The sequence below is a fragment of the Panthera tigris genome, chromosome D3, assembly GCF_018350195.1.
Source record: "Panthera tigris isolate Pti1 chromosome D3, P.tigris_Pti1_mat1.1, whole genome shotgun sequence".
Lineage (NCBI taxonomy): Eukaryota > Metazoa > Chordata > Mammalia > Carnivora > Felidae > Panthera > Panthera tigris.
In genome coordinates, this window is record NC_056671.1 from 30,984,333 (window position 1) to 30,998,997 (window position 14,665).

Here is a 14,665-nt window from a genome sequence, read left to right on the forward strand (position 1 = left end):
TTGCTCTGAATGTATCTAAATGTTGAATCACTATGTTGTACACCTGGGACTAATATAATATTGTATATCAACAACACTTTAATACATACACACACACACACACACACACACCAAGTCTGATCACATTTAATTAACTCAAGTAGAAGACAGGAATCTCTTTCCAGACAGCATCTCCATAGGTGGTTCATGCTGGACAGTCTTGAGCCCTGTATTATTTGGTTCTCCAGAGAACCAGAACCAACAGAAGATGATAGATAGATAGATAGATAGATAATACATAATAGATAATAATGATGATGATGATGATGATAGCTAGATAGATAATAGGTAGATGATAGAGAGATAGATAGATAGACAATAGGTGGATGATAGATAGATAGATGATATGAAGGGATAAGTTATAAGAAATAGGCTCACACTATTATCAATGCTGAGAAGTTTCAAGATCTTCAGTCCACACACTGAAGGCCCAGGAAAGCCAATGGTATAATTCCATCAGGAAGGCTGCAGCCTCAAGACCCAAGAGCTGATGTTCCTGTTTGTGTCCAGAGGTGGGAAAAGACCAATGCCCATCTCAGCAGCAGGTAGAAGGAGCTCCCCCTTACTCATTGGAGGCTTTTTATTCTACTCAGCCCTTCAACAGATTGAATTAGGCCTGGTGGAGAAGGCAACTTGCTTTAATCAATATACTGATTGAAGTGTTAATCTCACCCCAAAACACCTTCACAGACACACCAAGAATAATGTTTGACCTAATATAGGGCCCAGTCAAGTTGACACATAAAATTAACCATTATTCGCCCCATCCTCCTGAACACGTGTGGACACATGAGTGCACACTGACAACTTACAGACTTCCCTGGACCTAAGTAGGTGGAACTAGAGTGACTAATCATGTTGGTTTGCCTGGGGCTAAGGGAGAAGCCTGATACTTGCCTCTCAGCCCTAGGCAAACAGAGACAAATTGATCAGCCTAGGCAGAATCCTATCAGTTGCTACCAACTGCCGCTCCACATCTTTCTTAACATTGACTTACCTAATTCATAAACTTCCACCTTAATACATGACCTATGACTTCAGTCCGTTGTAAGGAAATTAATTCCTTTCCAGGAGAAATCTTACTGTAATATAGTAATGTGTGCCTTGCAGACTTTTGATCAAATGCTACACTCCTAGATTTACTCTCCCCAGGACAACCTTACAATATGGCAGGTGGCTTCCCACACACTCAAGTGAAGGGGAATTAAGCTCCACTTCTTGGGAAAAGTATAAAGAATCTGTGACCTTTAAAACCATCATCTCGGCGAAGGCAAATTTTATACATTTCATAAAACTACCTGTGTCCAACTATCTGAAAACTAAATCAGTAAAAATTCCACAAGCTCTCACCAGAAGCAGACTTCTCAAAATCATTCAACTATCATCTATCTACTCAGCCCTTTCTAATTAAGGGAAATTGAACCCTTCTGCTGTCATAATTCAATTCCAACACCTTGAAAATATTGGGAGTCTCTAGAACTACCACTCCTGTGAGTTCTACCTTTGAAACGGAAGTAATAACACATATTTCATAGTCAGTTTTGGGGATGACACATCAATACTCTTGCCATTACCCCATAAGTTGTAGGGTCAGGCAGTGACCCAGAAAGACAAACAGTGGAATAGAAAGAACCTAAACATCTCATTAGTTCATTGAATCCAGCCACTACCTCCAAATCAAAGAAGGGTAGTTATGTGCTTTCCTGTTTCTACACATGGCTTTCATTTTTTTTACTTATTTTCTTATTTTAATTTTTCTCACACACAGTTGGATTCATGAGAAAGGTGGGGAATGGAAAGGACAGATGACAAAGAATGATTATTTTTATCTCTGGGCTTAAAATTCCACTAAAGATTTTTTTCATAGAGAAGTTAATATGAGGGTCCAGTAAATTGCTTTTTTTAAATTACTACACCATCGTATTTCGTTGAAACAATAGAGCTTCCTGAAAGAAAATGTGACTCAGTTTTTACTTTGTAGAGTATTTTGCAACTAATGCTGTATATTCTTTAGGTGGTCAGGTGGTTTTACCTTGTACCTCCAACAAGTACTACAAAGAAGAAAAGATTCTGAAGAATCAGTCAAGTTTTCTGTCTAGTCCAAGTAACACCCCTGTCTTAACCACTAGCAGGAGAAATGAAGCATATTATCAATCTATATGAAAACACCAATGATACAACAAGAAATAATTCAGACTGCCCTCATGTGGTTTTGCCAGAAGAGATATTTTTCACAATATCCATCATCGGAGTTTTGGAAAATCTGATGGTCCTTCTGGCTGTGATGAAGAATAAGAATCTCCAGTCACCCATGTACTTTTTCATTTGCAGCTTGGCCATTTCTGATATGTTAGGCAGCCTATATAAGATCCTGGAAAATATCCTGATCATGTTCAGAAACATGGGTTATCTCAAGCCTCGTGGTAATTTTGAAACCACAGCAGATGACATCATCGACTCCCTGTTCATCCTCTCCCTCCTTGGCTCCATTTTCAGCCTGTCTGTGATAGCTGTTGACCGCTACCTCACAATCTTCCATGCTCTACAGTACCACAGCATTGTGACCATGCGCCGTGCCATTGTCGTCCTGATGGTCATCTGGGTGAGCTGCACAGGCAGCGCCGTTACCATGGTGATCTTCTCCCATCACATCCCCACAGTGATCACCTTCACATCGCTATTTCCTCTGATGTTGGTCTTTATCCTGTGCCTCTATGTGCACATGTTTTTGCTTGCTCGGTCCCATGCCAGGAAGATCTTGACCCTTCCCAGAGCCAACATGAAAGGGGCCATCACACTGACCATCCTACTTGGGGTATTCATCTTCTGTTGGGCCCCCTTTGTCCTTCACATCCTGTTAATGACGTTTTGCCCAAATAACCCTTACTGTGCCTGCTACATGTCCCTCTTCCAGGTGAATGGCATGTTGATCATGTGCAATGCAGTCATTGACCCCTTTATATATGCCTTCCGGAGCCAAGAGCTCAGGGATGCATTTAAAAAGATGATCCTCTGTAGCAAGTGCTGGTAGAATTATTGGTCCCTGATTTTAGGAGCCATGGAGATAATATTGTCAAGGGACAGAATAACATGACATACCAACAAATGCTAATGCTTCCCAACTGTCCTTTCCTTCCCTAATGTGCATGAGGATTATCCCACAGACTAGTGTTTGTAATAGCTTAACCCTATGTGAAGTCTTGTAAGTACAACTTTCATAACTAAGGAGATAAAATAATATATTAAAAAGAGGTACAGAATACAAAGCACAGACAGTAGTACAAATTTGAGAGCTTTGCACTAAGGCAAAAACTTGTTCTTCTATAGCTATCTATCAAGTCTGTTTCTGGGGTGGCCTTTCTGGCCTGGAGACCATTGTAATCAATTTCTAGAAGTTAAAGTACAAGGACAAATACTCAGGGCACAAGCTGCAATATCTTTGTAAGTCAAAGATGCCAATAAATTACTGCAGTTGAATTTGCCTATCATGCACTACCACACAGAATCCCTGCTCTCCCTTTCTCCCTCCCTCCCTCCTGCCTGCCTGCTTTACTGTATGCCATCTCAAATTTTTTGGAAACAGGCATGGTATAAATTATAAATGTCAAATAAGCAACTTTGAGTCTTCAATAATAAAGGAACCTTCTCTGTTAGTCTTCTTTCCTCATGTAGTATACCACTGGCCTTAAAGTCCTTTCCTCGTTAAAACTCCTCATGCTTTAGAAGCATAAATTTCAGAGGAAGAAATAATAATTTAGTCCACTTGTTTCCTATATGGAAACAAAGGCCAGAAGAAAATTGTGACTATTTGAAGAAAGTATAACCAGTCTTTGTGTATTTGTTGGAACATTAGGGGTAAAGGAAAAGAGACCCCAAGCCCCAATATATATTTTGGAGTGTGTGTGTGTGTGTGTGTGTGTGTGTTCATGTGTGGGTGTTCACTATTCTTTGGAACTATGGGGGAAACAAAAACAAAACACCACTTCAAGAACAGCCCTATTATTGAGACCCAAGCCAGAGACTGATGAAAAACATTTTACCTCCTGCCACAGATAAGTCTAAGAGGCAGATCCAGTCACTGGAAAACTTCATCCTACCATCAGCTACAGGAAAGATGCTAGATATTGAAATGTGGCACCCCAGTGACAATATAGAAAAAAATTGGTAAGTTCATCCATTATTAATAGTTAAAGATAAAGCTTAAAAAAGAAGCAAATTCTGACCATAAATCCTCACTAAGTTGGAGAGTAACTTAAAGGGATGAATGATGAGAGGAAAGAAGTAAGGTCTTTAGTCCACAGAGCAGGGCTGCTTGGAACACAATGAGAGTGGTTATGTCTTCTGGAAGAGGAAATACTTGACCCTCAAGGGAATTTTCCTTGAGCTGTCAAGAGAAGAAGCCAGCCACAAACAGGACTGCTGGTCTGGTAATGGGTTTGACATCAGATGGGGGTAAGCACATGAACTTAAGAAGCAAAGCAGGAAGTACATAGTTAAAGGGAAGATGGCAGCTGGCACGGTGTACATCACAGATTGAAGATGGAACCCAAAGTATGTCTTGCCTTCTGTGTTCTGTGTTCCTTCCTTGGTTACTTCTCACCAAATGCACAATATTATTCTAATGGACGCTAACGTGGATTTAAGTTTTTAAGTACATGTAAGTTTATTTTTCATAAAATCTAAAGCACAGCTTATAAATGATTTTAAATGTTATTTCCACCGAAGAATAATGTATAAACATCTTTTCTGTGATTAAATTGAGTATTCTCAATAAAATGTAAACTTTCTTTGATGCTGTGCTATTCTATGATGCTGTAGGGGTGAGTAGTGTAACTTAACACCTGTCATAAAAGGTCCCAAACTGCCATGCTTGTTGAAATCTGTATTTGTTTCCATCCCCTTATCACTCCCAAGCTGTCAGTTGTCACATCTGTTGTCAGAGGAAATTCCACCTCTCACTGCCTTTCATTTGTTGCATTTAATCTGAGAAACAAAATCAAGAAAGTTATTCTAATAGTGTATAAAGCAAAAATAAAGACTGAGTGCCAAGTCAAAGACATTTCCAATTCTAGGTCCTTAGCTATATTCAAATCAGTTCAAAGTCTTTAATACAAATAATTACTGAAAAAAGTGTGGTTCCCTACCTGTACCTTCATATGTAATTCAAACAAAAGCAGTATTAAGCCTCACACATCTGAGTTAAGGAAGATCAACAAGGCTCAGATTTTTCCCATGATGATCACTTCAATTTTTTTAATCAAAATAGCACATTTTAAAACTGTTTTGCTGATGCCATAAGCATGTGTACAGTTTTATTGATAATCTAGCCTTGGACCAGACAGCTAAGATTAGATAAAGGATGAAGTACTATAGCAGACTTGATGTCCTCTTTTTTTTTTCATCTCTTTGCCTTTCTTTTTGTTGTTCATGTTATTTTTTATTTTTTAGGTTTTTTATATAGAAGTATAATTGACATAAAATGTTATATTATTTTCAGGTGTACAATATAGTGATTTGACAATTCTATACATTATTCAGCACTCACTAAGATAAATGTGGTCATCATATGTCACCATACAACCTTACTACAATATTATTGACTCTATCCCCTATGGTATACTTTTCATCTCTGTGGCTTATATTTATTTTAAAACTGGAATTTTGGACTTCTTAAGCTATTTTATCTATTTTGTCCATTCACCCTCCCACCTCTCCTCTGACAACCACCAGTTTGTTCTCTGTATTTAAGAGTCTGTTTAGTTTTTTGTTTATTTGTTCTTTTGTTTTCCTGTTTTAGATTCCACAAATAAGTGAAATCATATGGTATTTGTCTTTCTTTTTCTGACTTGTTTCACTTACTTACTCTCTAAGTTCCTATAGTACTTTTGAGCCCTCTCTAGTTGTTGGAGAACTGGATAAAGTACACCAAAGATGGCTGATTGGACTAAAACAAACTCTGCTGTCTAGCTTAGAGACCCCTCCTCCAGTTTCTTCTTCCTTTGTTTGTTGTGTGTGCAAAAACCCCCACAGATATGGAGGCTGTCAGCTATAAATTACCCTCCCCACTTACAGTCCAGGCTCAGACTTTGGAGAAACAGTCTCCTCTGAGCCCGCCGGTGTTAAATAAATCTCCAATCCACCAAGATCTCCAAGTGCCACTTGGTTTTTCCACCAGCGTTCCAGCCTGGTTCCATAACATATTTAAAAAGGAGGGAAGTTTCCTCTTCCTCTCCCTCACTTTCCCATTACTATGTTATGGTCTGAATGTTTGTTTTCCCTCAAAATTCAGAGTTGAAACCTAAACCCCTAAAGGTGGTGGTATTTGGATGTGGGGCCTTTGGAAAGTGATTAGGTCATGAAGGTAAAGCCTTCATGAATGGGATTAGTGTCCTTATAAAAGAGACCCCAGAGAAATCCTTCATCCTTTCCACCACATGAGAACACAGCAAGAGAAGTCATCAGCTGTGAACCAGTCTGACCATGCTGGCATCCTGATCTTAGACTTCCAGCCTCCAGAACTGTGAGGAATAAACTTCTGTTGTTCATAAGCTACACAGCCTATGACATTTTGTTATAGCAGCCTGCAAAGACTAAGACACCCATTTAGTCATGGACAGATATGAGTAGATAGTTCAATAAACACCCCATTCTTTCATCCATACATTTACTGGGCTGAGGATGGAAAGGGACTGAGAGCAGCCAAAGAGCACCCCCAGATCATCTGTTTAAGAGCTGTCAAATCAATAAATCATGAACAATTGTCAGAGTTGATGTTTCCTGGGCTGTGTGGAGATCTAGGAATTAAAAGCAGTGACAACAGTACCTATGTACTACTGAACAATTACAATAAACCAGGTATTATTCTAAAAGCTTTGCATGCCTTAGTCCTCACAACAATCCTAAGAATAGGTACTATTATACCTTCACTTTCTTCTTCTTCTTCTTCTTCTTCTTCTTCTTCCTCGTGAATAAGCGGAGGTTCTGAGATATTAAGTACCTTCTGATTCAGCAGACTCTGTAGTAATAATCTTCATGATCCTTGCCTCCTGGTGTTTCACATCATATAACCCCTGTCCCTTGAGTATAGTTGGGACTGTGATTCGCTTCTAACTCATAGAATGTGGCAAATGTGATGGGACATCACTCTCATGATTATATTACATTATATAAAACATCATCTTGCTACAGGCTGGCTTGAGTAAACAGACATTTGGAAAACCTCAGGTAGTAAGGAATTACAGGCAGTCTCTGGGAGCTGGGCAAAAAACCAGAAGTTCTGAGTCCTGAATGCTGCTGACAGCCACATGAGTCTGGAACCAGCCCTTCAGCATCAGATGAGAATGCAGCACAGCTCAGGCCTTGATTTTAGCCTTGTGAGATACTGAGCAGAGTTTCCAGCCAAGCCATGTACAGTTTTACGAGGCATGGAAACTGGGAGATAACAAATGTGTGTTGTTTTAAACTAATTTTATGGCAATTTGTTATGCAGCTATGGAAAATGAATATACTTACCCAAATCAAAACAGTGCATGGCAGAGTCAAAAGTCAACTTCCAGGCTGCCACCTGCCCCAGAGCTCTGTAATTATGATGCCTCACACACAAACAAATGGCCATATCATGGCATAGTGACTGTTCACTTTGTCTCATTCTACACCAAGACAGGCAAGGTGGGAGCACCTGAGCCTACTGTTCCACCTCACTGAGCACTTAAACACTAAAGTGAGGATGTCACTCAGAAAGAAGGACCCCATTGTTCCCACCCACCTCCAGAGATACTGGCTCAGGGATTTTGCCTGAGGGGAGAAGTAGGTTCCAAAACAAATAGCTCCTAATATCTTTTCAAAGTAGCAGACTTCATTTTCAATAGTGTGGATAAGTTCCCGTACTCTTGAAAACAGTAGAGGTTTGGCAAAAATTAATTGTGAGAACAATAGATACATTGAAGGTATAGGTGAGTATATATGCTGGGAAGTTTGCTGAAAGAAGTGGGGCAGCAGTGGGAGCCCTTTTAGGGTCAGAACAAATCTCAATCACTGACCTTGAGAACTTTCCCTATAAGCGATCCCAAATTTAGTTAGATTAGTTTTTGGAGCAATTTATGCATCAGGACATTGTGGAAAACAACAGAGTCAGCAATTAGTGGTGATTATCAGCTGTATATGGCCAGGGAAAGAGCCATCAAATAGCCCTGTCCAAACCATCATCATTCCAAGGCAAACCCAAAACTGTATCTCCTGAGGGTGATGAGGGAGCATAAGGCAAGCTGACACCCCACAAATCCTCCCTTGGGTGGGATATGTATGATATTCCTAAGGCACTCCAGACTGTCAAAGAACAAGGGAAAGGGAAAAACAAATGGTTAACCTATAGAGATCACAGTCATGCAGGAAATGAGTCTTCATCCCTTTGCAACTATGTTAATGATTTATAAGAAAAAAGGCAATCTCCAGAAAACTATAGATTCAGTTTCCTGGAGCCCTAATATCACCCCCCTCTTCCATAGTGATGTGGGGGACAAAGGCAAGAAGAAAATGTAAATAAAATTAAATTTCTTTATAAACTGCAGCACATTGACAAATACGTGAAGCAGGCAGAGTTGACATTTCTCCAGAACTCCCTACTGTCTTAATGTTAATGCTTTGCTAGAGGGAAAACCAACTTTAGCTTGACAATAACAAGGCCTCCAGTATCTTATGAGTCCTCTTTAGAATATGAAAGTTCTTTTGGAAACTTCCCTATTGCCTTTACCTCCTGTAACTCCATATTCTATAATCAGTCATTCCTCACAACCCCAGTGTAGCGCTTTCTATCTGCAGGTCCTGTCCTGATGCTTTAATAAAAACACCTTTTTGCACCAATGACATCTCAAGAATTCTTTTTTGGTCGTCAGTTCTGGACTCTCACCACCACTCCAAAACTGCATCAAGGGGAATGTCAGAGGCATAATACTGCATCATACTGCAGGGTGAAATAATTCAGCCAGTCACTAAACAAATAAATAGGCAACTAAAAATAACAAGCCCTAGAAGGGGGAAAGGGAACCAGGACCCAGAGTTGTTCCATTATATTACCTAAAATGTCTAGTTCCCAGTAAAAAATTACAAGACATGCAAAAAACACAGGGAAGTGTGATCCATATGCCAGGGGGAGAAAAGCTGGCAATAGAAACTGCCTGTGAGAGCAACCAGATGTCTAATAAAGATGCCAAAGTAGTTATTATAAACATGTTCAAAAAATTAAAGAAAACTATGATTAAAGAAGAGAAAGTATGATGGCAATGTCACTTCAAAAACAGACTATCAATAAAAAGATATAAATTATTTTTTAAATGAAAATTATAGAGATTAAAGTGCAACAACTGGACGATTTAAAGAGAATGCAGAAGTGAGACCACAGAAATAATGGAGTAGTGAGCTCCAAGATTTGGTCTTTTCACTGAAGCAAAAACTGACTACATAAAATTTTCTGAACTCTAGAATCTAACCAAACACAGCAACCAGAAAAGTGTTTAATAAAGAAAGAAGCAACTAAATTTCTGTAAGAAAACATATGGCATCTTTTTTCAGTTTTATTGACATTTGGTTGATGTGCAACACTGTATAAGTTCAAGAGGTACAACAGAATGATTTGACATATATATTGTAACATGATCACCACAATAAGTTTTGTTAACAACCATCACCTCATATAATTACAAAAAAAAATTGCTTTCCTTGTAATGAGAACTTTTAGGACTTACTCTTTTACTCTTTTAGTAACTTTCAAATATACTATATAGCAGTGATGTGGTTTGAAGTGTTGAGGTTCAGAACCAACAGCTAAGAAAGAGTTCTTGAGACATCTTTGGTGCAAAAAGTTGATTTTATTAAAGCATGGGGACAGGACCCCATGTTGCACTGGGGTTGTGAGGAGTGACTGATTATAAAAGATTTTCTAACTGAAGACATTTTAACCAGGGAGTGAGTAGCATGACAAAAGTTTTCATTTTAGAAACATCTCTGGCACTTGTGTGGATCATGAATTAAACAACGCAAAGCAGGGATCATCTAAATACTGTTTTTGTTCTTTGGGCAAGAGATGATGGTGGTCTGGATCACTAATGGAGAGTAGGAGGTGCAGGAATTCAGTCTTGAGGTAGATTGGACAGACATGCCCAAAGCTTAGATGTGGAAAGGGGTATAAAGGAACTTGAGATGGCTCTGGGTCTGATTGGGCTGTAGAGAGGACATTACAGACAGAGATGGAGAATGGAAGACGAGAAGTGTGTTGTGAGGTGCCCAGGAAACAGCATAGATTTCAATTAGGGAGTTGGCATTTTGAGTGAGGAACACAGGGAGGCCTAAGCAAGATTAACTTGGGAGTCAATAGCAGAGTAGTTGATAATGGAAGCCATGTGAGTGAATGGCACATTGAGGGGGGAGTATACAGAGAGCCAGGTGTGGGAACCAAACTTGGAAAACTGCTAGATCCAGGGAAAGGCTTCCAAAGCTGCCTGTGTTTAGGGCTGCTGATGAGGCTTCTGTCTCTGCTGAGTGAGCAGATTCCCTCTCCTGGGATCTGCCTCTTACTTCTTATGCTCAGAGTCTCACAAGGTTGGTTGTGCAAACTGTTCTTTCATGTTCTCTCCATGAGAACCCACCACCAGCGCTGGAGAGGATGGCTGGTGTCATTCCATTTCCTTTGCTCACCTCAGTTTCCTCTTTTAGATTCCTATGAAAAAAAAAAAAAATTCCTCCTTCTCTTTTAAACCAAAAGAGAAGCCCTTAAGAATATAAAGTAATGAAAATGCCATATTCTCAGGAATCCCCTGACCCACCTACCCCATAGAAGGCCCAATTCTGGGTTCAGCTCTGATATGCTGCTTTCTGCATATTAAATATTCCTTGGTAAGAAATACAGCACACTACACTGCTTCATCACTGCCACCCCATAACCTCATGAGGCACAGGAGCACTGAGTACCATTTTCTTCCATGACAACAACAACACAACAAATTAAACCTTTTCCATTTTATAGGATACATTGTGGTGCAGTAGGAAATACACTTTGGCTGAAGCAGGAGATCTAGATTCTTGCCCTAGTTATAGTAAGTTAGCAACTACATACCTTTTGGTAATTCCTTCATTTACCTGCACTTGCTGTAATGAGAGAGTTTATGAGGCCAGTTAATGAGAGTTTATGAGGTTTTTCAAAATTCAGGTGGAGTTCTGCAAGCCCTCAGGGACCAGGGAGTGACAAGGCTCTGAGCAGGAGGGACCCAGACTCATCATCCCTGCTATTCAGAATGATATGAGATACCTCTAGTTCTTGAGGTCTTGATTAATCTTTTCTTAATATTCTTAGGAATAATTACCATGATTTTTATTATGAGATATTGAGAAAGAGAGAAATCCAATACATCTTGACAGTGACATTAGAAGCCAGCAGACAGAAAAATCAAAGCTTCCCAAGTGCAGTTAGGCTTTAGTACCATTTACCCCTTATATTTTGCTCCTTTGCTGAACTCAGAGTCTACATACATAGACAGGTAACAGGGATATTTTAATGGCTCTTGGAAATGGTAATATCACAAGAAAGACTTTGCCTGACAGTTCTCAATCCTCCAGTATCAAGTTAACATGAGAAGAATTGCACAGGCCTTTACCAAAGGAAATGTTCGTGGAGGTTCATGGAGGAAAAAGTGCCTGCAGCAGCGAAAATGAAGGCAAAGCAGCCCAGCTGTGAGCTGCAGGCAGTGCCCATGCCTGTGGACTCGGCCAGCAGTTTTCCACATGGCAGTGCAGGTGCACAGCAAGGCTTTCAGATACTCAGGTTATGTAGAGGAAATACCTTTTATGTGCTCATTCATTTCTTTCGATGTTTCATGCTGCCCTTCATGTTAAAAAATAACGATGCTGTCCCAGGAGCCAAAGGGTATGCCTGTATATATCGTGCATGATTTTCTAGGGGCCTGTATCACAAAGGCAGCCAAAGCTCTACTGCTCTTGGAGAGAAAACACTTACAAATTTTGTGTCCCTGGCACAAGGCTCAAGCCAACTGGATTTAATAAGCTAGACACTGGTCCAGTAGACAAGCTAGGTGAATTTCATTGAGAACATGTCTAATTCTGACTTTTATTAAAAAGAAAAGACAGCTGAAAGTCACAATTTCAGAAGCAAGTAATTTTTATTTTATTCCTTTGGGTTAAAATTACCACCCATACCACCAATTTCTGCATATTAAATATTCCTTGGTAAGAAATACAGCACACTGTGTCTGAGTCTCAGTCTCTGAGCTGAGACTCAGAGGGATGTAACTGACATGGTCTAGCTAATAAATTCATTCAAGAACATCCTAGCTTATTGCTCCACAAAAATATTCTAAATGTGGTGAAGCTAATTTTAAGATCTTGGAAGGATGCTTGGAAGGATGCTTGTATTAATTTACTAACAGTGTTTGTAGGCATGCAGATGTAAGAAAACATGTATAAAATAAAACTGTATAAATATTATGGAATATCTCAAACAAAATGGACCTGTTTGAGCATCATTTTGTAAAAAGTATTCTTACCTTACCCATTCAGTTGAGGCACTGGCATTTAGTGAAACCACCTTGTTCAGACACTGCGCTCTTCATCCATTTCTTCATCAACATTTGTTAATATCTAACATTCTTAATATAACAGATATGGCACATTACAAATAATATTTGGATGCATTTCTAGTAAGATTTTTGTAATTATTCATTAACCCATCTTCAGGATAGTGGTGAAATATTAGGATTATCTGACATTTCATTGCTCTGTCCACACCCTCACCTTTCTTTCTGTACCTGGTGCTCTTCTGGTCCATTCAGACCTCCCACAATGGGACACATCAGACATGTCACTCCTTTACATCTCAACAGATATTTTATGCACAGAGATTTTGGCTCCTCTCTGTTTGCATCTGCTCAAAGTACAGTTTTTAAAATTCAAAGACCACTACCCCAACTGAGCAAATTTCTAATATATCTACTGCTCAAATTACTTCTAATCTTTTTGCCAAATGAATATTTTCTAAAATGCTAGTGATTAATTCCCTTTCAAAGGAGATGAAATCTGCCAAATGCTCCTACTGAGTGCCTTCCTTCTATGAATGTCTGAAACCTATGACAAGATAGTATTTTGAGATTTAATGGTTTCATACCAGTACCTCAAAGGGAAAATGCAATGACATGGATAATTCAAAATAGCACCCATATTTGATTTGAAATATGTTGTGCAATTTTATCCCAACAATAACCTAGCTGCTGCCTTAACTAATTTGGTACTAAAGCTAATATTAAATTAATTTTCACACTTTGACCATAAGAAAGCCTTTTATCTTCTCACCCCTATACATATTTATTCAAATTCAGTTAACATCTCTCTCTAGGTGTGTCTATTTTGAAATTATTTTTCTACAAGTGATATGGGGAGAGGCAGAAATGCAAAAGAGATAGAATCAAATCTTTCTGAGCATGGGAGTTAATCAACATTACAGATACGCTGGGGTCCACTTCACTCCTCCCTGCCTTTTTCTGCTCTCCCAGAGCCAACTACCAGGGGTTCTGCATTGCAAGACTCCAAGGAGCACCATTCCTGTTACACTGAATGGGAGTTCCACTGCAAATGAAGTCATGTGAATGGTGCTTCTTGAAGTTGTGCAAGACAGTGCAGACTTTTATTCCATTAATATTTTTGTATTGTTTCACTTTTTACAAATGTTATATCAATAGTAACATAGTAAACATATTTTTCAGTAACTTTTTTTGCTTGTATTAATACCAGTAGGTATAGATCATTCACTTCACTGCTGTATTTTATTCCATTGTATGAATAAAACATAGTTTGTCTATTATCCTATTGCTTTATATTTAGGTTGCCTCAAATTGTTCGCTATTATGAGTAATGCTCCTATAAATATTGCTGTGTAAGTCTGCTTGTGAACATGTAAGAGTTCTTCTGGAGCACACAGGGTGGGCTCACTTTAAATTAACTGGAAAATGCAAATTTATTTTCCAAAATGATTGTGTCAAGTTCTAATTCCACCAGCAATGTATGAAAATTCCTGTTTGCCTGTATCTTCATCAATTCATGGTATCTTCAGACTTTCATCAGTTTGACTGGTATCAAATGTCTATCCTGATGACTAATAAGGTGGAGTAGATTTTCATGTTTGTTAACCATTTGTGTTTCATGAAATCTTACTGATGACACTTACTCATTTTATTGGTTTGTCTTGGGTTCTTTGGGATTTTTCTATGTAGACACCGATAAAATTTGCAAATACAGCTCTTATTCTTTTCTCCTCTTATTTCTCTGGCTAGGACCTCCAGTAAATTGGTGAAAAGAAGCAAAGATTGAGGAATTACTTATATTTTCTTAACTTTACTAGGAATGCTTTTTAAAATGTCACCAATATATTTATTTTTCAAAAATAACCTTTTATCAAATTGAAGATATTCTTCTTTTGCCTGGTTTCCTAACAGTATCTTTATCATTAATGAATGTTGAATCTTACATAATATTTTTTCAACATCTATCACATAATCATTTTTCCTCCTTTAATTTATTAATGTGGTATATTACATTAATAGATTGCTTAATACTGAGCTATATTTTC

The 14,665-nt window shown here is 38.7% G+C and overlaps 1 protein-coding gene across 1 annotated transcript; it reads left to right on the plus strand.

The window, feature by feature from the left end:
• The first annotated feature begins 2,176 nt into the window (after window positions 1-2,176).
• Window positions 2,177-3,070, plus strand: MC2R (melanocortin 2 receptor). Its single transcript, XM_007085908.1, has one exon. It carries the CDS (start codon window positions 2,177-2,179, stop codon window positions 3,068-3,070), a length of 894 nt encoding a protein of 297 aa, XP_007085970.1.
• Window positions 3,071-14,665: the final 11,595 nt, after the last annotated feature.

Bases quoted from the DNA above. Each gene is read 5' to 3' on its own strand.
- MC2R (XM_007085908.1), top strand. From the start codon at position 2,177: ATGAAGCATATTATCAATCTATATGAAAACACCAATGATACAACAAGA.